The 22,042-nt window shown below is 37.4% G+C and overlaps 1 protein-coding gene across 1 annotated transcript; it reads right to left on the bottom strand.

The window, feature by feature from the left end:
- Nucleotides 1–17,959: 17,959 nt before the first annotated feature.
- LOC126632422 (putative disease resistance protein At5g47280) lies at nucleotides 17,960–21,818 on the bottom strand. The gene is made up of 5 exons (XM_050302832.1): nucleotides 20,870–21,818; nucleotides 19,903–20,270; nucleotides 19,354–19,739; nucleotides 19,059–19,261; nucleotides 17,960–18,925 (listed from the first exon to the last, which is right to left on the bottom strand). Exons 1-5 carry the CDS (start codon nucleotides 21,477–21,479, stop codon nucleotides 18,090–18,092), a joined length of 2,403 nt encoding a protein of 800 aa, XP_050158789.1. The 5' UTR covers nucleotides 21,480–21,818; the 3' UTR covers nucleotides 17,960–18,089.
- Nucleotides 21,819–22,042: the final 224 nt, after the last annotated feature.

Genomic DNA, 22,042 nt, shown 5'->3' with positions numbered 1-22,042 from the left:
TAGTAACATGTAGTGTACCACCTTGTGTACCGGTCACATTGAAAAAATCTCTCCATGTGGGGTGGCTTTGATGGGAATTGGGAGCCAATGAGGTGATGACAGCTCAGCATGTAATTAAAGCCGGGGCCCATTAGTAATTTTGTTTGTTACTTTTCTCTTCTGTTTTTTTGTGTTTTTGGGGAAGAATTATTATTTATGCTTTTCTTGTTCATGTCCCATTTTGTAATCGGAACGCAGCACATGTGAGCTCTGAGTCAGATCATCTGACTGTACGGGCCAAGATGGAGATCACACGCACATGGGTGAAGGTTGGGACAAACAATCATAACTTCCTCGAAATCGAGCTCGAAAATGTTAGTGGTATTACATTTTTGTAAATCGCACTTAGATCATCGTAGGTGGAACTTATTGTGGATCTTATTTCTATTAAATTATAGTTTATGTGTCGTTTACAAAATAGTAAATTGTAGCAATAATTCTTTATTTTTAATTAAATTGGAGCAATGATTTTTCAATTAAAATTTCATTATCATTGGCTATTTACCTCATCAAAATAAGTAGTTATAGTCATTTTCGTCAACTCCGTTAGAATTTTGTCAAAATAAGTTATGTTGGAATGACCATTGCTACAATTTGGGTCCCTCAACTCATCAAAATATGTAGCTAAAATCATTTTCGTCAACTTCGTCAGAATTTTATCAAAATGAGTTATGTTGGAATGACCATTGCTACAATTGAATTAAAGTTAAGGGACCATTGCTCCAATTGGGTTAAAGTTGAGAAATCATTTCTCCAGTTGGATTAAAGTTGAGGGACAAATGGTAATTGAATTTTAGTTGAGGGATCTTAGCTGCACGTTTTGATGAATTGAGAGACCAATGGTAATGAATTTTCAATTGAGTTAAAGCTAAATGACCATTGTTACAATTTACTCTTTACAAAATGTGAATTCCTTAACATTACTCTAATTCTTATGATATTTCTCGGTAAAATTGCATATATAAGTTTGGTCACTTTATTATATCTATTTCTTTATGTAGTATAATTTAAAATGCCTTAATGTAAAGTAGAAATTTTTGAAGTCATTTATATGGTTTAATCCGTGACTCAAATTTTGGAAGGAACATTTTCTTCGTAATGTTTTCAATACTTTTCGTCTAAATTATAGATGATTCGAATTTGGATATATATAAGGGTGAGCATACTACTCTTAACTTGGTTAAAATCATTCTTGTAACATAAAGTTTTTTTTAATATATACTATCTACATTAAATGGTCGGAGAATGTGCAATGTGAAATTGAAACCCATATTTTTTTTCAATCAACGATTGTTTGCAACTCTTCTTTATGGAATTATCACTCCAGGTCCTTCCATCAATTTTTTTCATTCATTGATATATTAAAAAGAAAAAGAACGGAGATTTGAGTTTAGCTACACAATACGTTTGTCTTAATAATTTGGTATAAAACTTTTTATTGCGGAAATTAAATCTTAAAGTATTTCGTTCACAAATGAAACGAATACTATTAAACTATAGTAGTTAATAACTTTACACCCACACACCAATATAACGTATATACCATCTCCATGGTTAAAATTAAAATGGAGGGTCCATGGGTTAAGAACAACACAAGAAATGTTATAAACATTTTTTTCATTTTATAGTAACACCTTCTCGAAAGTGATTCCAGAATGCCTGTCTAGCCAGCTTTAAAAATTGGGAATAAAGTCGATAAAACCAAAGTTGGTGGAGGAAATGCCTTACACTGAGTGGTCGTTCACGTTTTTTCAAATTATTGTCGTGCAGCATGTGCCCTGTAAATGTCACACTAATGGAAAAGAAAAAGAAAAAAAAAAGGAATTTAGATTCTATTCGGATTCAAAATGTGAAAATCTTAAGGATCTTTACATTCTAGTTATTCATCTTATATCATGAGGTCATAAATTATTTAAATTTTTTTATTTAAAATTAAACACAAATAGTATCTAACGAAAATTTACCGTACAATATACGATCAATGATTAGGATGTAAGGATCTTTAAAATCCCTACAAAGAGGATCCTCATCCGAAAAAAAGCCCCAATTGCCAAATAGACACTATGGCCTGAGATGAAATCTTCTGCATTCAAAACATTGTGGTACTACCGTGACTTATCTCAGGTCTTGACACATCATTATTTTTATAGAAGTTTTAACGAAAAGACCGCAGTTCATTTTAATGCAAAACAACATTTTTATATTAAAAAGTCAAACCTAATATTATTCATTTTATCATTTATTTTGTCCTCGTTAAAACTCAAAATTTTCAAACATTTTTCATTAGTTTTCCTTATTTTTATTACTTCACTTAATAATATTAATTCTTCAACTTATAAAAAATTAATACTGAAAACTTCTTATAAGTGGTTAAAAGTCGATGTTTGGTGATAATTAAGACCATAAGATAAGTGACCCATAAGTCTCAGAATAATTGAATAATTAAGGGCATTTTAATTCACATTATTTCAATAATCAACGGGGGTTAGCGGCCTGTTAAGCTTTGAAGGGTCATTAGAGTCAGCCATAAACCACTCATATTATTTTTTAAATTTTCTACGATTGAGCTTTGCTTATCACAAGTATCTAAGATCACGTTATTGATGGATGCAAATTATCAATTAAGTAAATAGGTCATAAAAAGATCACAAAAAATTTTGGATGCAGAAGATTTGAACCCCTTCAACTTAAATGTTACTCAATTGGGGTGGGCGTCCTCTTAATAATTAACATTTTAGGCTAATGCACAACAAAATTAATATGCAAAATTGAATAAAAACTGTTAGATTAATTGATCTAACGGTTTATATTCAATTGTACAGATTGGTTGTGTAGTTGTTATTGTGCACTAGTAAAAGCGTTTTAATGAGTTCCCAATTTTGCACCATGGTTGAAAATTTAGGATAGGTCTTAAGGAACTGCATTTACGAAATAATCTTAATACGGTTGCTAAATTGGTTAACGAGGTAAAAACACACGAAGATTGGTTTGGTATTTAGCTCAAAAGAAAATTTGTTTACACCGGAATGGAATTTTCAGACACCACTACTCCCATCTTCGGTATAACATCTCCGGTGGCCTCTTCGCCGGAATCACCGTCCACTCCTTCTCGATTCCTCTTCGCCAGAATCTCCGGTGCAGTAACAAAGATTTGGGCCATTGAGGCCAAGAGGCCCAAAATAAAAAGGGTTCAAACACTCATGGACTCCGATTGCATGGGTTTCAAAATTCTAGCTCAAGGCCCACGGCCCGATTTTATTAATTTTCAAATATACCGAAAGAAATATAACATTTTTAGAGGCACCTATACATTATGTCATAGAGATTTGAGATGAAACCGTCACGTAATAGATAGAACAGTAACAAAAACACTAAGCAGGCAACACCTTGGAAACCCAACAATCTTACAATTACATATCCAAAAATGTGTGGACGTACATTTGTTTCCAATGCACGCGTGAGTGCACACCATATCTAATCCAATCACACTACAAATTATAGCACTTTATATATTAACCAGAAACCACCACCGACGGTTCAATGATTGAGGCGAATTTCATGCCTGTATTTTATACGGTTCGCTCTAAGTTCGATTTATGATGTTGGTGAATCACTTGATGATGATCAGAAGAAATTGAAATGCTTATGTGAGTCTTTCCAATACTTAAAAAAAAAAAGCTAGAAGAATTCAGATTCTTATCTCTTTGTAATCGGTTAGATTGATAGAGTTTATGTGTGTGCCAAAATGTGAACATTCAACTCAAAATTAATTTACTAGTTATCAATAACTCTAACATCATTCAAACTCTTATGAATTGTTTTATTTTACCAATGTGATATCAAAGCTAACCCACCATATACAATAAAACTATTTAACGATGAGAAGGACCTCCTCGTTTGATCATGAAAGTGTGACAGAGGATATAACAAAAGTGCTACACGTGCATAACCCTAAACATCCATGGAAGACTTAACCAAAAAGGTCCAATACCAATTCACTTTCTCTATGCTTCCACTTGGTTCTTCTTTTTACAATTTTGTATATAATATAATAGAGTAAACTGCCGATTTGCCCCCTGAACTATCACCCAACTTTCGATTTGCCCCCTGAACTTTTTGATTGGAAAATTAAGGACTTAAACTAATTTTTTTGGCCGATTTCCCCCCTACCATTAGTTTTTCATAGATTTCATCCAAATTAACGTTAACTCTTATCGTGTGCAAACCACGTAACTCTCATTTGTGGACAAAAGCATCATTTCACTAGACATTCAGACAAAAAAGCTATAGAATCACACATATTTGCATAGGTTTATATTTTAGAAATCTAAGGTTTTCAATTATTTTAAAGAATGAAGCGACCGAACTACCTACACATGTTGTGCATATGCTTCCATTTAATAGAAATTTGGATGGAATGAATGAAAAATTAACAGCAGGGGGCAAATCGGCCAAAAAAATTAGTTTAAGTCCTTAATTTTCCAATTAAAAAGTTCAGGGGGCAAATCGAAAGTTGGGTGATAGTTCAGGGGGCAAATCGACAGTTTACTCTAATATAATACTCCAATATCACAGTTAATCATCAAGTCAAAAATGTGCGTGTGATCCAACGTTCCAGTGAAAAAGATGTTGAATTTATACCAATATGTTTTGGGTACACACCCTCTCCCCTAATTATTATAAATGGTTTGAACTCTTCTCTTTTCCCTTGACAATAATAATTTAGAAATAAAAAATAAAAATAAGGAAAGACAAGTGATGGAGTAGAAAAACATGAAAATTCATAATAGAGAAATAGGGCATGCGGTTGAAATTTTTCGTAAGACCATAATCCCACCATCCGATACCAATCAATCTGTATTAATTATATACGGCTTGTTATAATTTAAAGTATAAATTTCGTATTTTGCTCATGTATAATTATAACACGTAAAATTAATAACACGCTATGAACGATACTATCAAGACACTCAAAATCTTTTGGAGTTGATGCATGATGATCTTGTTGGAAAATTTATGAATTGAATGGAAATTAGAAGTGGAGCCTTTTCTTAGAAAGATATGTCTACTTAAATGAAATGTTGGAACTTTTGACTCTTCATGAATAGTCACATGTTTTCCAAAATGATATCTCACATTCTATAAATAGGGAAGTCCCTAAAGTCACAAAAAGACTTTTCATTTGTTTACATAATCATACATAGAGTGCACTAAATATTAGAGTCTCATTGAGTCTATATGAGAGAGTTTTCAACACAATCGTTGTTCATCGAGCCTTGTGATTTGGAGTGCTACTATTACAAGTACATTCATTGTATCTTGGGAGACATGCGCCGATCAACTATAAGCACTGTAGTGGGGCGTAAACTTGTCTAAAGGACAAAGTGTTGAACACTTGCCTCAACCGTATTTTCTAGGTTTTTCTAATCCATTATGTCATGTTCATTTAGCATTGGTCGATGGTACGTTGTTGTCCACCTTATCCAGGTACATCAAACCTAATCTAAGCTAAGTGATGAAACCGAAGATGCGAAAGCAAAACACAAAGTCGCATCCTAGCATGGGAAACCAATAGATCAGTGGAAGGCAGATTCATGCACACACGTGCTCTCTGAGAAAAATGAAATCTGTTCAAAACTTCTTTATTGTTAGTCATTTTTTAGTATATAGGATACTCAATAATTAACATACTATTTCATTCGAATTAATATATGTGTATATACACTTTTTAGGATAAGTATCTCAATTTTTCGAATCTTTTAGTGTTATTTTAAATTGGTCTCAACCTTTTTAAACATTCCAAACAAGTATTAACTTCAAGATTGACCTTGAGGGTAGCCAAAAAGTAGGCGCCGACTCAGGACCCCGTTTCGGAGGGGCCCAAAAAATTTCAATTAAATTTCAATAAAAATATCAAAAAATAATATCATAGGGAATAAAATAATTTTTCACAAATTTTTTTTTCTTTTCCCTCACCCACATGTAAATATAGTTTTACAAACATATACAAAATTACTATTCTCTTCACTCTAGTATTTTTCCCAGTCGTCAGATGCAGTAAATCCAAACGTTCATTCATTTACTGAACATAATAGTAGCACTGTAACAATAGAAAAATGATTGGAATTTGGCGTACTGGGTAGGGACTTCTCTTTCGGTCCCACTTGATGGTGACTAGCAGGCGAGCTTGGCGAGGCGATATCCTTTCCCTACTTACAAGTCAGGTCACTGCTTCTCTAGCTTCTCCGTGCACCCTGTAATTTTATTAATTTTATTTGTAAGCTTGTTTGTAATTTTATTATTTTATATTTATTTAAAAAAATTAAGTTTTATTTATTTATTTATTTTTGTAGTATACTATAGGCCAAGAGTGAGATTAAAAAATTATTAAACACATTACAACAGCCAAAAATGTGAAAAAATATGCAAACGCTCGTGATCGCATCCTCTATGCTTTGAGGATGATACATCGTCGTTTAATTTTTTTAAAACCTTACAAACCTTCATGAATATTATTTTTAAGGGAGTTCAAAATAAATAAAATTCATAATCATTAATGTACAAGTATGAAAATTGTGAAAGCACGCTCATGATTACATCTTTTACGCTTGGACGATGGTTACTTGGTCATTTAGATTTTTAAACCCTCCAAATCTCATGAATAGTGTTTTTATTTGAGTGCAAAATTAACAACAATTATTGTAGAAGTGTGAAAAATGTAAAAAAATAAAAAAAAATGCAATCACTCGTAATGCCAAACTTTGCAATTTTCGTAAAGGGGCCAATTCTGAAATTCGACACCTAAATCCATAAACCTGAGATTTAAATTCAATAGTCAATTGTCGTTTACGCTTTATTCTACTCATCGAATTTCATTTTTTAGATTTTCTTTTTTGAAAAGTGGTCTTTCAGCGGATGTAGAAAAAAAATTAAAGGTTCGGATCATTGATTTCACATTCCGATATTTACGATTAACTGAAATATTAGTTGAAGTTATATAGTTTCTAGAGACATTATAAACTTCAAACAATAGTTTCACTAATAGTAAAACTCTAAACATCATACCAACAATCCGAACCGTTATCTTCCTGCATCCTCTAAGAAATCATGTTTTAAAAAAAAAAAACTTAAAAAACAAAATTTGGTGAGAAGAATGGAGTGAAAATGTAAACAATAATTAACGGTTAAATTTAGATCTATAGTTTATGTGATTATAGTAGCAAATTTAGAAGTTGAGTGTAACATCTCACATCGTCCAGGGAAGTGGATCTTGTAAGCCTTATATATATATTCTCATCTCTACTTAGTACGAGGCCTTTTGGGAGCTCACTGGCTTCGGGTTCCGTAGGAACTCCGAAGTTAAGGGAAGGGATCCCCATTTAAAAAAAAAAAAAGGGGACACACTCTTGACCGTTAGATTTGGCTTTAATGAAATTCTGTGGTTGAGATTAAATCACAGGCCACAAAATCTCAACCACAGAATTTCATTAAAGCCAAATCTAACGGTCAAGAGGATGTTCCCATTTTTTTGAAAAATGGGGATCCCTTCCCTTAAAGGCTTCCTATATATATATATATAAAAGAGCGCTCAAGCATTGATTCGTTTGAGTCCGCTCCACGATGTAATCTCATGATCTTAGCTGCTCAAATTGAACCAATTAGACGATCAAGTTAATTTGATCCGAGCTGCTCCAATCGCTTAAATTTGAGCTTTTTTTTTCTTTTCTTAATTTGAATTTTAGCCCTAAGGGTTGGATACAGTTTTAATTAAGTGTGTTGAAGATCCACGAAACTTAGCAGGATCACTGTAACTATGAATGTTTCAATGAAAAAAAATCCATTGATCTCCTTAAAAAGTTGACCTAATTAACCTAACTCGGAAAAAAAAAATTTATTTAACCAACCAAAATAAAGATCATTGACTCAACAACAATTTGATTGCAAGAGCCACGTTATAACATTCTTAGCATCCGTTGACCCTAAAAACTACTTAGCCTAAGTGGCGCGCAGACCGAATGGCTAATAAGCTAACTACGTCCTTTAGTTGAATGCAGGGTGTGCCAGCTCATTGGCCGAGCTCAGCCAGGGAGTGAATGAATGTTGATGTGGCATTGGTCGCACTGATGACTTATGAATATTGCGACTACGGTAGAGAAATGAGCATGTTTCGGCCTTCAGGTTTGAGAGCCTGAAGATAAGACTGCTAGTTATGCGAAGTTCAATATCAAATTTGGCTTTCAGTGTGCTGAATGTCGTAACTTGTTAACACCTTACTTCGCCGAGAAGACTAATAATGTAAGATCCCACATCGCTCAGGGGAGTGAATCCTGTAAACCTTATATGTATATTCCCATCTTTACCTAGCACGAGGCCTTTTGGGAGTTCACTGGCTTCGGGTTCCATCAGAACTCCAAAGTTAAGCTTATTCGCGCGAGAGCAATCCCATGATAGATGACCCATTGAGAAGTTCTCATGTGAGTTCCTAGAAACAAAATCGTGAGGGTGTGGTCGGGGCCCAAAGCAGACAATATCGTGCTACAGCGGAGTTGAGCCTAGGCTGTGGTGGGGGCCCGGGTCGGGATGTGACAATTTAGTATCAGAGCCAATTCCTGGTCGGAAGTGTACTGACGATGACGTCGAGCCCCTAAGGGGGGTGGATTGTAAGATCCCACATCACCCAGGGGAGTGGATCTTGTAAGCCTTATATGTATATTCCCATCTCTACCTAACACGAGGCATTTTGGGAGCTCACTGGCTTCGGGTTCCATCGAAACTCCGAAGTTAAACGAGTTTGCGCGAGAGCAATCCCATGATGGGTGACCCATTAGGAAGTTCTCGTGTGAGTTCCTATAAACAAAATCGTGATGGCGTTGTTAAGAGAAGAAATAGAACCATTGGAGAAATGGCAAGGTTAATGATGGATGAGAAAAACATTCTTGTGAGATTTTGGGCTGAAGTAGTTGGGACTGCAATGTATTTGTAGAATAAATGTCTTCCAATTGCAACAAAAGACAACATCCCATTTGAAGCTTTCACATGTAGAAAACCTAGCATAAAGCATTTGAAAGTGCTTGGTTGCATATGTTACACATATATTCCTTCACAACTAAGGCATAAATTTGATGAAAAGGCAAGCAACGACATTTTCATAGGATATGGTAGATGTGAGAAAGGCTATAGAGTTTATGACTTTCAATCTAAGAAAATTATCCTCTTTAGAAGTGTGGTGTTCAATGAAGATCGATCTTGGAATTGGGAATGTAGGAAAGTTGAAACACTCTCAATACCTTTTAGCTTGGGAAATGATGTGTATGGTATTGATATGCATGAAAATTCAAATTCTGAAACTCAAGTTGAAACTACTCAGAGTCACCAACAAATTTCAAGTTATGCCAGTTCATCCATTAGTAGGAGTGAAACTCAAGGTCAAAATTCAACACCTAGTTCAATACATGTGAAGATGAGAAGCTTGGATGAAATATATGCAAGATGTCACATGCGCGTTGTTGAACCAGAAAACTATCAAGAAGTAGCACATGATCAAGCTTGGCAAGATGTTTTGAATGCTGAGATTGAAATGATTGAGAAAAATGACACATGGCAGCTAATAGATAGACCTACCGATAAAGCTGTCATAGGAGTGAAATGGGTGTTTAAAACCAAGTTGAATTTGGATGGAACTGTCTAAAAGCACAAGAATAGACTTGTTGCAAAAGGTTATGCTCAAAAGCCTGGTATTGACTATAATGAAACCTTTGCCCTAATGACAAGGTTAGACATAATTCGAATTTTCATTGCCCTTGCAGCACAAAAGTGGTGGGAGTTATTTCAGTTAGATGTCAAATTAGCATTCCTAAATGGAATGCTTGAAGAAGAAGTGTACATTGATCAACCTGAAGGCTTTGAATTAAAGAATTGTAGACACAAGATTTACAAGCTAAGGAAGGCATTATAGGGTTTAAAACAGGCTCCCAGAGCCTGGTATAGTGAGATTGATACTTACTCGATTAATTATAAGTTCAAGAGAAGCACTAGTGAGGCTACACTATATACAATGTAATATCCCTAAAATTTTAGGTGGTGATTAAGAGTGGATTACTTGTGGCTATTAAAAGTTCTTTTACTTTTGAGACCAAGCTTTGGCTTGAAAAGAGAAGAACTAAATGAAAAGAATTTAAAAAGAAAAAGAAAAAAAAAGAAAGGGAAAGCTGATGTTAGAAAAAGGGAATAAAAGGGGATGAGGTTTCTAGAAAACCCCCTCATATTTGTTGCTTTCCCTTCTAGCCGAAAGGAATTAAGGGGTTTATCCCTTTTAACCCTTAAATTGTCAAAAAGAAAATTGAAGGAGGAGGAAATTAGCTTTCTTTTCCTCTATTTGTGAAGATTAGAACAAGTGACGATCTTTCTTTTGTCTCCATTTAAGGTATCTATTTCTTACCTTTGGGATCTAATTGTTATTTGGTTTGATAACCCATGTTATAGTTTTTGAGTTGAGCACCTTTGATTAAAGGCCCCAATTAACCTTGAATTAGGGTTCGTTGTCTGATATTTTGTATAAGTGGTGTGTGATGATTTTTTTTACTAGACTACGGAACAAGTTGACGAACATCCTGGGAGTTGAATATCAAGAAATTGTGTTGAGGTAGGGGAGTTTTAATCAAAAATAAAATATTTTGGTTTTTCATTTTTACTTGATCAAGGATTGTTGGCATTTGAGCATTATTTGAAGCTTACTTAAAATGTTTTTCTTTTTCGATTATGTGAAAAAAGTTAAGAAAATATTTCTCTATGGTTTGATCTTAATGATTTGAATTCTGTTGCTACAACTTTGGTGAGTTTAAAGTGATTGAAATGATTTTTCAAGATTTTGTTTTGATGTGCATGCCTCTTATTTTACTCAATGTCAAATTTTGAAGCATCTTGAAACGAATGTTCAAATTGTGAAAGTAGGTGGAAAGTAGTATAATAGGTGTGCAGATGTGAATGTTGAGAAATGTATGAATGGGCATAATAACCCGTGAAGTTGTTGATTATGGGCACAATGACCCAATGTTTCCCCGGGGAGAGCTCCATGTGTGGGATGTGAGAATGATTTATAAAAGTGATAAATACGTGTGATATGTAAGTTGGCCAGGTATTACTACTGTTCTTTCCAATCTGCTAGTCACTTGTTTGGGGATAACAGAAAATCTTTGAGATTAGTTGTGTTTGTGTTTCTTTAAATGATAATGGCTTTATTATCCTTATGAAAAAGGAAGTGACTCTGAACTTGTGTGTGGTACCGTTGTTATCAAAGCTACTAATGTTCTAAAACTTTGGTTTTTCTGTCATATGTTACTTCCAAGCATTTTTTTTTTAGCATATTTCAGATTGTTGGATTTCGTGGTAATGAATATAAATGGTTTTGAATCACTCTTATTACTTTCTGGTGTGCACCATAAATTTTAAATGACTACGGACTTATGGAAAAACCCCTACTGGGCATTTATGCTCACCCGTTTTTCTAAACATGTACTTTCAGGTGTGTAGAGTCGACTAGCTGATTTTCAAGTGGCAGCACTAGTGTGGGCTAGTAGAAGGGAGTTCAGACATACACTTCTTTTGGGTGAGCTGCCAAAGTGTTTGTATAGTTAGTCTCTGTCTGTAAATGATCCTTTTGTTGCGTAGTAGACTAAAATGATGTCGACCTCAGTGGGTTGGAGATTCTACTTACCTGGGCTATGAAAACTATGTATATGTAATTACTCGTTTTTTGGCTTGTATAGTTTTGCTCATGTACATTTTCCTCAAATGGCCTGAAAATGTTTTCTTGTTAGAAGCCCTGAAAGTCTTTTGTGAACTCATTATAATCTGGAAGGTTTTATGAATGGCTCTTGAAGAACCACTATGAACTTGGTTATGTTTAAAACTGTGGGTGTGTACCTATTACCTAAGTGGTATGTTGCAAAATTTCAGATTTTTGTTCTTTGGAATATAGACAGTTTTATTTGCAAAGTAATTTGGTGCTGCTAAAGTTGTTTTTACGTGAAAACAGCAGCATGCCTGTTTTAGTTTTAAAATTTTCCTATACTTCCCGAACTCGAAAATCAATGAAATTTTGACACAACTTAGTTTCATGTGTCTACTTTGGATCTGGAAATTTTCACTCGTTTTGGTTGAATGAGCTATTTTCGGTGAATTTTACGGTTCAGGTCGCTTTTGTAGTTTGTATTACCATGAGATCTTTAACTCTATTTCTTTAAATTGACTTTCGTAGTTTGATTTAATGGAATTGTGGAATTTAAATTTTCATTGACATAATCTTAAGATGAGATTTGTGTTGCACCCTTGAACAACCACTTTGTTCTAGTTATTTCTCTTAATCTCACATCTCTAGTTTTGGAGTGTGACATACAAGATCTGATGAAGAATGAGGATTGCTCATTGTGTCATTGTATGTTGATGATACACTAGAAGTAGTGAGAGATTACTCAGTGAGTTCAAAAGAGAAATGATGCAGAGATATGAGATGTCTGATTTGGGGCCGCTTCACCATTTCTTGGGAATTAGAATACTACAAACTGATAAGGGTGTATTCATTCATCAAAGTAAGTATGCAAAGTCACTCCTAGTGAAATTTGGTCTTGAAGACTGCAAGCTTGTGTCAATTCCATTACCCATAGGAGAAAAACTCAAGAAGGTGATGGAAGTGAGTTGGCAAATGAAAGCATGTATAGAAAGATTGTGATAACTTGTTGTATTTGACAACAACTAGACCAGATTTGATGTATGCTGCTAGTCTACTAGCAAGGTTTATGAATAGTCATACAAAGAAGCATTTTGGAGTAGCAAAGAGAGTCTTGAGATATGTGCAGGGTACACTAAATTATGGAATTAAATATGTGAAAGACGACAACAATTCTTGTTGGTTTTTGTTATGCTGATTGGGCAAGAAATGAAGATGATAGCAGGAGCACCTATGGATATGCATTTAACTTTGGGAGTGGTGTGTTTTCATAGGCCTCAGTGAAGCAAAACACAGTTGCTCTATCAACTGCTGAAGCTGAGTATGTATCAGCAGCAGAAGCAACTGCTCAATCAATTTGGCTGAGATTTCTTCTTGATGATTTTGGGGAAATGAAAACTGATGCAACACCTTTATTTTGAAAAAACATGTCTACAATTTCTATGGTGAAGAACCCTATCTTCAACCAGAAAACTAGACACATAAGAGAAGCATTACAAGAAGGGGTGATTGATGTGAAGTTTCGCAGAAGTAAGGAACAACTCGCAAATATTTTTACTAAGGCACTGCCTAGAGAAAGATTCAATTACTTAAGGCACAAGCTTGGAGTAGCCAGTGAGCAGCTTAGGAGAGGCTGTTGAGAATTAAGCTTCTCAGACTTGAAATCAACCTACAGATGACAAATATTGCAGATGAACTTGAAGAAATCGAAGATGATGGAAGTTTCTATTTTTAGTATTAGCCGTTATGTTTAAATGTCCAACGGCTAGTAGAGTTACTATTTTGTGAAAGATGAACAACTGTGTTTGTTCTCATCCCTTGAATGTATTGTGTTGCTGGATCTATTCCCAAGTGAAAGGATCACAACTCCTGATGCTCTAGAGGACTGAGATTGATCCCTGAAAAATAGGACCACTCTAAGCCTTCTATATGCTAGGGTTTTGGATGTATGAATTACAACAACAACAACAACAACAACAAAGCCTTTTCCCACTAAGTGGGGTCGGCTATATGAATCCTAGAACGCCATTGCGCTCGATTTTGTGTCATGTCCTCCGTTAGATCCAAGTACTCAAGTATTTTCTTAGGGTCTCTTCCAAAGTTTTCCTAGGTCTTCCTCTACCCCTTCGGCCCTGAACCTCTGTCCCGTAGTCACATTTTTGAACCGGAGCATCAGTAGGCCTTCTTTGCACATGTCCAAACCACCGGAACCGATTTTCTCTCATATTTCCTTCAATTTTGGCTACTCCTACTTTACCTCGGATATCCTCATTCCCAATCTTATCCTTTATCGTGTGCCCATACATCCCACGAAGCATCCTCATCTCCGCTACACCCATTTTGTGTACGTGTTGATGCTTCACCGCCCAACATTATGTGCCATCCAACATCGCTGGCCTTATTGCCGTCCTATAAAATTTTCCCTTGAGCTTCAGTGGCCTACGACGGTCACACAACACGCCGGATGCGCTCTTACACTTCATCCATCCAGCTTGTATTCTATGGTTGAGATCTCCATCTAATTCTCCGTTCTCTTGCAAGATAGATCCTAGGTAGCGAAAACGGTCACTTTTTGTGATCTTCGCTAGATTGCTCCGGTCATTAGTGTGGATAAGTATATAAATGGATAGAGATAGGAAAGCAAACACAAGATGTACGTGGTTCACCCAGATTGGCTACGTCCACGGACTAGAGGAGTTCTCATTAATTGTGAAGGGTTTACACAAGTACATAGGTTCAAGCTCTCCTTTAGTGAGTATAAGTGAATGATTTAGTACAAATGACATTAGGAAATATTGTGGGAGAATGATCTTGTAACCACGAAACTTCTAAGTACCGGAGTGTGGTATCGTCTTGACTTGCCTTATCTGTCTCATAGGTAGATGTGGCATCTTCTCTGGAAATACTCTTCATCCATCCAGGGGTGGTATCTGTAACTGGTGGAGATGCACAAGGTAATGTATCAATTTCACTTGAAGCTTACTTGTAGTTTCAGGCTTGGTCAAGCGCGATACAAACCATGTAGTAGGAGTCCCCCAAGTCGCCGGGCTAGGGGATCTGCTGAAAGAGGTGACAGACAAGGTAAGCAATCAGAGCTCCGGCTGATTGTTCACATTCTCCCTATCTTGCAGGCAGCATGAAGGATAAAGAGAAGAAAAATGAGAAGAGAAGATATGGGATACTTTTGCTTTTGAAGAAGTAACTTTCCACAGGCTTATTCTTGAACCGGGCTGGAGGGTTTTCTGGTTTCCTCCAGAGTATAAGGCCGACTGAAGAATTTGAGGGTCAAAACAAGTCCATCAAATCTAGAGTACGTTCGACCCTGCAGATATGGGATACTTTTGCTTTTGACAGAGTAGTGGATGTATCGGCACGTGTGCTGTTACGCTTGTCTCCACATGCTTCCTTGTATCCTTCTCACTTGCCCTATCTGTTCCACAGGCCGATGCGGTATCTTCCCTGGAAGCATAAGATGTTAAAGATGAGTACTCGAGAGCAATGCCAGGTAAGTAATCAGGTAAGAGGTTCCAGGCAGTCAGTTCCTGGCTGGAAGCTTGATTCCAAGTGCTGACTGATTGCTCTCTTTCTCCTTGTCTTGCAGGTAAGAACAAGGCCAAAGGAAAAGACAGGGAAAAAGCATGATATGGGATACTCTTGCTTTTAACCCTGATGATATGAGATATTCTTGCTCTAGTATAGCTTGTTTACAGAGGTATTATCGGGGGGAAAGAAAGCTGAATATTTCGAAAGGCTTCGTTGGGAGTGCCCTCTCAGATAAGAGAAAGGGTTGAGCATTTTTGCAGGTCTGCCTGTCCGTTAGGGATGAAGGTCGACATATATAGGAGTCTCCCTAACATCAAGTAATAAGGCTATTCCTTTACCCTGCTTGGTCATAGTACGGTAGTGGGAGCTGCCAGCTTCACATGTTTTAACTCTGTCAGAGCACTTTGAAAAAGTGGTCTGTGGTATCTGGAAAGCTGATGTTGCGTGTGAAGATTACAGACAAGCTTTATCCAAGGAGATCCAGCTCTTGAAGTTGGGAAAGTGGTGCCTCTTCGGTTTTCGAACAAGCAATCCTGTCGGGGATCTGGCTCTCGAGATTCGGAGAACGATGCCTCTTCGATTTTTGAGAAAGCAATCCTGCTGGGGGTCTGGCTCTCGAGATTCGGAGAGCGGTGTCTCTTCGATTTTTGAGAAAGTAATCATGTTGGGAGTCTGGCTCTCAAGATTCGGAGGGCGGTGCCTCTTCGATTTTGGAGCAAGCAATCTTGTTGGGAGTGTTTTCTCGAATGTGAGTAAAGGTTGGGCATGTTTGCTAGTCTACCTTGCCACGAAGCACAGAGGTTGACACACAGGGACTTTCCAATTATCCAGCAGTGGTACTGTTCCTTTACCCTCTCTTCGATTTTTGAGAAAGTAATCATGTTGGGAGTCTGGCTCTCGAGATTCGGAGGGCGGTGCCTCTTCGATTTTGGAGCAAGCAATCTTGTTGGGAGTGTTTTCTCGAATGTGAGTAAAGGTTGGGCATGTTTGTTAGTCTACCTTGCCACGAAGCACAGAGGTTGACACACCGGGACTTTCCAATTATCCAGCAGTGGTACTGTTCCTTTACCCTTGTGGGTAATAATATGGTAGCTAGACCTTCAAAATTTATGTGTCTAAACTTTGTTAGTGTTGTTTCTTTGCAATTCTTTTACCCTTCTTGGTCAGAGCGATGTAGCGGGAGCTGCAAGCTTCACGTGTCTCAACTTTGTCAGAGAACTTTGGCAAAGTTATCTGTGGTACCCATGAGTTACTGTTGCGTGTGGGAAGTGGGTGATTGAACAGTACGATTCATGTGCTTTCTACTTCGCCAGAAATCTTCGACAGAATGCCCATAATTTCCGCAAAGCTGAGTGTACGTGTGACAGGTGCTGACAAGGTTGGAAAAGTAGGTGCCTCTTCGATTTCTGAGATCGGCCCTCGTGGTCTCTTAGCAGCCCAGCTTTTGAGAAAGCAAACCTCTTCGATTTCTGAGATCGGCCTTCGTGGTCTTTGAGCAGCCCAGCTTTTGAGAAAGCAAACGCCTCTTCGATTTCTGAGCAGACGCCTCTTCGATTTCTGAAGCTTCGTCGAGTGCAGATTTTTATAGGGGCTGACATTAAGTTCCAAAGCACACTTGAATATCCACCAGTAGAAGCTCCATTCTTGCACTTCTAAGATCTTGATTTGTCTGACCTCTTCTCTCTTCAACACCTTTGAAAATGTCTGGCCCCTCCGACCGTCGTTTTGACTTGAACCTTGTTGAAGAGGCAGCCCCGCCTTCTCCAGACAACATATGGCGCCCATCCTTCGTCTCCCCTACTGGTCCTCTTACCGTTGGGGATTTCGTGATGAAGAACGATATGACCGCTGCGGTAGTGGCCAGGAACCTTCTCACTCCTAAAGATAACAGACTACTTTCCAAACGGTCTGATGAGTTGGCTGTTAAGGATTCTCTGGCTCTTAGTGTTCAGTGTGCAGATTCTGTGTCTAATATGGCCCAACGCCTATTTGCTCGAACCCGCCAAGTTGAATCATTGGCGGCTGAAGTGATGAGTCTCAAACAGGAGATTAGAGGGCTCAAGCATGAGAATAAACAGTTGCACCAGCTCGCACATGACTATGCTACAAACATGAAGAGGAAGCTTGACCAGATGAAGGAATCTGATGGTCAGGTTTTACTTGATCATCAGAGATTTGTGGGTTTGTTCCAAAGGCATTTATTGCCTTCGTCTTCTGGGACTGTACCGCGTAATGAAGCTCCAAATGATCAACCTCTGATGCCTCCTCCTTCTAGGGTTTTGTCCAGTACTGAGGCTCCGAATGATCCCCCTCCGGTGCCTTCTCTTTCTGGGGCTCTACCGACTACTGAGACTTCTCCTAAGCAACCTTTGTGAAGGCTCCCTCTTGTTTGTTTATTTTGACTCAAGTATATGTACATATTTGTAACTTATCGGGGATATCAATAAATAAGCTTTCCTTCATTTCAACGTATTGTGTTAAATACACCAAAGCCTTCTTCGCTAAGTTGTTTGAATTAAAATTACTCTCTCACTTCTTCATCTCTGCATTTCTTATTATTCGAATCCCCAATTCTTGAAAGCTAAAACCTTTAAGAAATTAAACAAAAATATCATGGCCCGGTACCATTTCAACAGTATGTAGAGAAGAAAATCAGGGAAATCCAAGACAGTGGAATGATGCAATATCTCGTACAAACACCTAATGAGAAACAGGGAAGAATAAACTTCACAAATCACAAACAGGACATTTTGCTCCAATACTTATCGTGGAAAGAGAGCTCTCAATTCTGAGGTCCGTGGAGCCATTTCAGGTTGAATTCTTCATTAGCCACCGTTATTTTGTCAGGATTTGATAAGACAGATTTCCAGAAATCTCTTTTGCCTTCGTCACATGTCACTTTCTCTAATTGCTGATCAAGATCATACACTGACACAGGCAGTTTCAATCTTGAACATTGTGCCATGTTGATTTTTCTTAAACCATTCATCTTTGCAATGCATTCGGGCAACTCCTTAATGCGGAAACAATTATATATGTCAAGAAAGTACAACTTACTGAGTTTCTCAATCGAGCCTGGAAGCTCTTCCAAGTCTGTGCAGGACCTTAGCCTCAACACTTCCAAATTCTCCAGCTTTCCGATGTCTTCAGGCAAGACAGATAGCTTATGACAGTTGGTGATGCTGAGAACTTTTAGGCGTTTAAGATCACATAGCTTGGCAGGAAATTTCTCCAAATCGCTACAATAGTCGATGTGCAACTCCTCTAGGTATGGGAATATCTCAAAAATTTGGATGGAAGAGTTTCCAAATGCTTCTCTGACGTTACACATGAATAAAGATATCTTCTTTAGACTCTTCAATTGAATGCTCATCTTGCTTATCAAAGGAATCAAAATACGCTCGAATCTTAGTCTCTTTAGATTAGATAAAGAACACAGCAGTTCAATGTTGCTTAGCTCAGCTGGTGAGAAGCCATCATTTGTGACTATTAGAACCTTCAACTTGGACATTTTCTTCATGAACTTGGGTAAGGCATAGTTCTTTGCTTGAAAATTCAAAACTAGAACCTCGCCTTTTGGTAGATCCATGTTGTGCCACTTTGTTGAGGACGATTCGCCTGCAAATAAACAATGTGCTATATGATGTGACTGTGGGGAGGAAATTAATGTGAAATTACGTTTGTGAGATTGTAGTACATGATTGTATATATGTATGTATCTATTTTCTAAAGAGAGTTCGGAGATGCCAACCAGTTGAGACAGATACCAAGCGAGCCTTATTCATTTTCTGCTGGTTCTCCGTCCACCATGTTGGTGGAAGCTCCTTTTCACGTATGTCGATAATCAGTCTATTGCCCATCGGGTCTTCACTACTCTCAAGGATTGATAGCAATTTAAGCATATCATGTTGGATAACAAAGTGTTCACCATAGTAGCCATCTATACCCTTATTCCTGGTGGTGATCAAAATTTAGTTTCACAGAAGAAATTTCTGAAACGTGCAGATCACAATAGTGAATTAGTTATCAAAGTAAAGTTTGAATACCTTGTGATTACAATACTGGCCAAATTGCAGATGGTGAGCTCGTAGAGGTTCACCATTGACATGTTATCATTTGATCCCTCATAGAACTCTGCCCACATATCAAGGAGGGCAGCAACAGGGATTCTTTGGTTTTTGGGAAACAAACCAAGGTCTTTGAAACAATCCTTGACAGTAGCCATTTTGAAGCAATCCTTGACAGTAGCCATTCTTTTATTCAAGTCATCTAAGCAACTCTGGAGGACCACACGCAAACTTTCCTCTGACTCGAGAATAGAACCTTCAGATAATTCTGTGCATTTGAGTCTCCATTTCTCTATAGGCTGATTACAAAGTGACCCTCCTATCGTTGTAATGGCCAGTGGAAATTTCTTACAGTGGCTTACTATCTGCAGCCCAATTTTCTCAAATAAGGTGAATAACTATTTACAGATATGGTAAAATCTACGGGTTCACTTGCGTGCATGGGTGATTTGTGTACTAAGTTATATTTTTGCAAAGCAAGGATGCATAAATAAGCATGTATGTTAGAAATTCAAACTAATAAATCACCTTGTTCAACTCTTCCTGAAAATCACCTTTGCTGAGGGTCGTATTCCGGAATGCCGAACGACAAAAAAGAGTCTCTGCGTCTTCACTACTCAATGGTTGTACTTCATGTGGGGACCCGACTTTGGGAAAATGGCATCTTGATGTCACCAAAATCTTGGAATCTGAAATGTTGATTTGATTAAACTCGTGAAGAAGGAATTCTGATGTAGACGGAACATCGTCCAAGATTAATAGGAAACGATTTTGCCCAGCTGCAATTTCTTCATTTTCTAATGCAGGTGACCTGAATCCGGCATGTTGGCAGAATTCTTGGACATCAATGTTGGGGTTTTCGGAAACCGTGGTAAAGAAGATATTGTTGAATTTAGCTGGCCAGGAAAACAAGTAGGAATGTAACATTACTAATTAGAAGAAAAAAAGATAGAAAAGAACTGATATCATTAGTATATAGGCAGCAGTCGTTCTACGTTGTGATGAAATGTTCTTGGGGACAAACTATGACCACACATTGACAATTGTAAGTGCGCATCATCAATTGCGCATCTAAAAAATGTTAGCCGCAACTAGACCTGACATTTTGGATCCGACCCGTTAATATTAATATTTGAATGGATGCTTAATGGGTCGGGTCTCTAACAGGTGAACCCGTTAAATAACGGGTCATTTTGGTCAATTCGTTAAACCTGTTAGCACTAGTTAGTTGAGGATGTTTTAGTAATTTCAATAAAGTATTAACAAAAAAAAAAAAAACTCTATGAAAAAAAAAATAATAATAATTATTAACAGATGAAACAGGTGACCCGTTAGTTTAACGGGTCCGATTTGGATGACCCGTTAGTTTAATAGGTTGGATTCAGATGATCTGTTAACTTAACTGTTCAAATTAAACCCGATTCAAACCTGATAACCCAGTCCCGTTTACGGGTCTAGCCGCAACGCATAAAAATTAAAAACTTTATAGACATACCTTTGACTCGTTGATCATGACAAAGCATTTTTGCCAAATAGGTTTTCCCACATCCTGGCAGAGCAGTGAGCACAAGCATTGACGGCGTGTTGTCCGTAAGGAGTTTCATCCTGATCTCAGCCAATTGTGCCAATTGTGCATCCAGCCGAAGTGTATCGTGTGGAAGGTAAGGAACTGCATACCTAGTTGTAATAAGGTATCGGATTTGATTTTGAGCCACAAGATTTGCATCAATTCGGTTGAGCACCACCGCGGAATTAACTCCTAACTGCACAGCCAGCAGAAGCAAGAGTCTTTGAAGAGATTTGTCCAATTCAACAATTTCTTGAGCATATTTAGCCTTTTCAAAGTAGTTCAGCTTCCCCTCGCACCTTTCGACCAGCTTCTTGCCATCCTCCATTGTTCTTGTAAAATTTTCAGAAACCGAATTGGTTCCGGTGTGGTTTATCTGCGCGATCAGCGGTACCAAAGAGTCTAGCGTTGAAATGAGATTGCTGTGGTGAATTGGAAACGTCTTAGCCATCTTGTGCGCCTTTTTGGCGGCATCAAACAGCCATTCAAATGGTACTTTTACAACAGATCCTACAACTGACGCAAGGACCGCTTGCATAGTTACAACAACTACAACCACCACCCAGCTCTGAAAATCTGAATTCTAAAACAAGAGAGCAATTGCTTTGGATCACAGATTTATAAATGCATTTGAAACAAGGGAGAGGCTGATTTCTTTTAAACTAATGTAAACTGAGGAGAGCGAGGGATTTGAGCTCGGCTGAATAGGGAGAGACACCTCTCAAGTGTTAATCGGGAGAGAAAACGGGAAAAGAATTAGGCGGACGACTGGGCGGGAAGTGAAACTCAGACTTCCTCTCAACTCAGTTCCTCTCTCGGCGACAGAAAGAATTGAGAACAAATCGATACAGAGGAGATCCAGGAAACTTGCATTGTGGAAAAATCACCCACAAAACAATACAAAGGCTCAGAAATCCTAGAATATTTTATGGGAATTTTTATTTGAATTTTTATTTTGTATTTTACTTTTTATATCTACATTGTATTTGATTTATCTATTATTATCTATTTACACCCAACATTATTTCTGAAACCGCTCTTACTTATCAAAACTTAACTCATTCAAACTTCTTTTTACACCCAACTCAATCTACTTAAAAA

Source organism: Malus sylvestris, chromosome 8, assembly GCF_916048215.2.
Source record: "Malus sylvestris chromosome 8, drMalSylv7.2, whole genome shotgun sequence".
NCBI lineage: Eukaryota > Viridiplantae > Streptophyta > Magnoliopsida > Rosales > Rosaceae > Malus > Malus sylvestris.
This window is presented reverse-complemented; position numbering and strand designations above follow the sequence as displayed.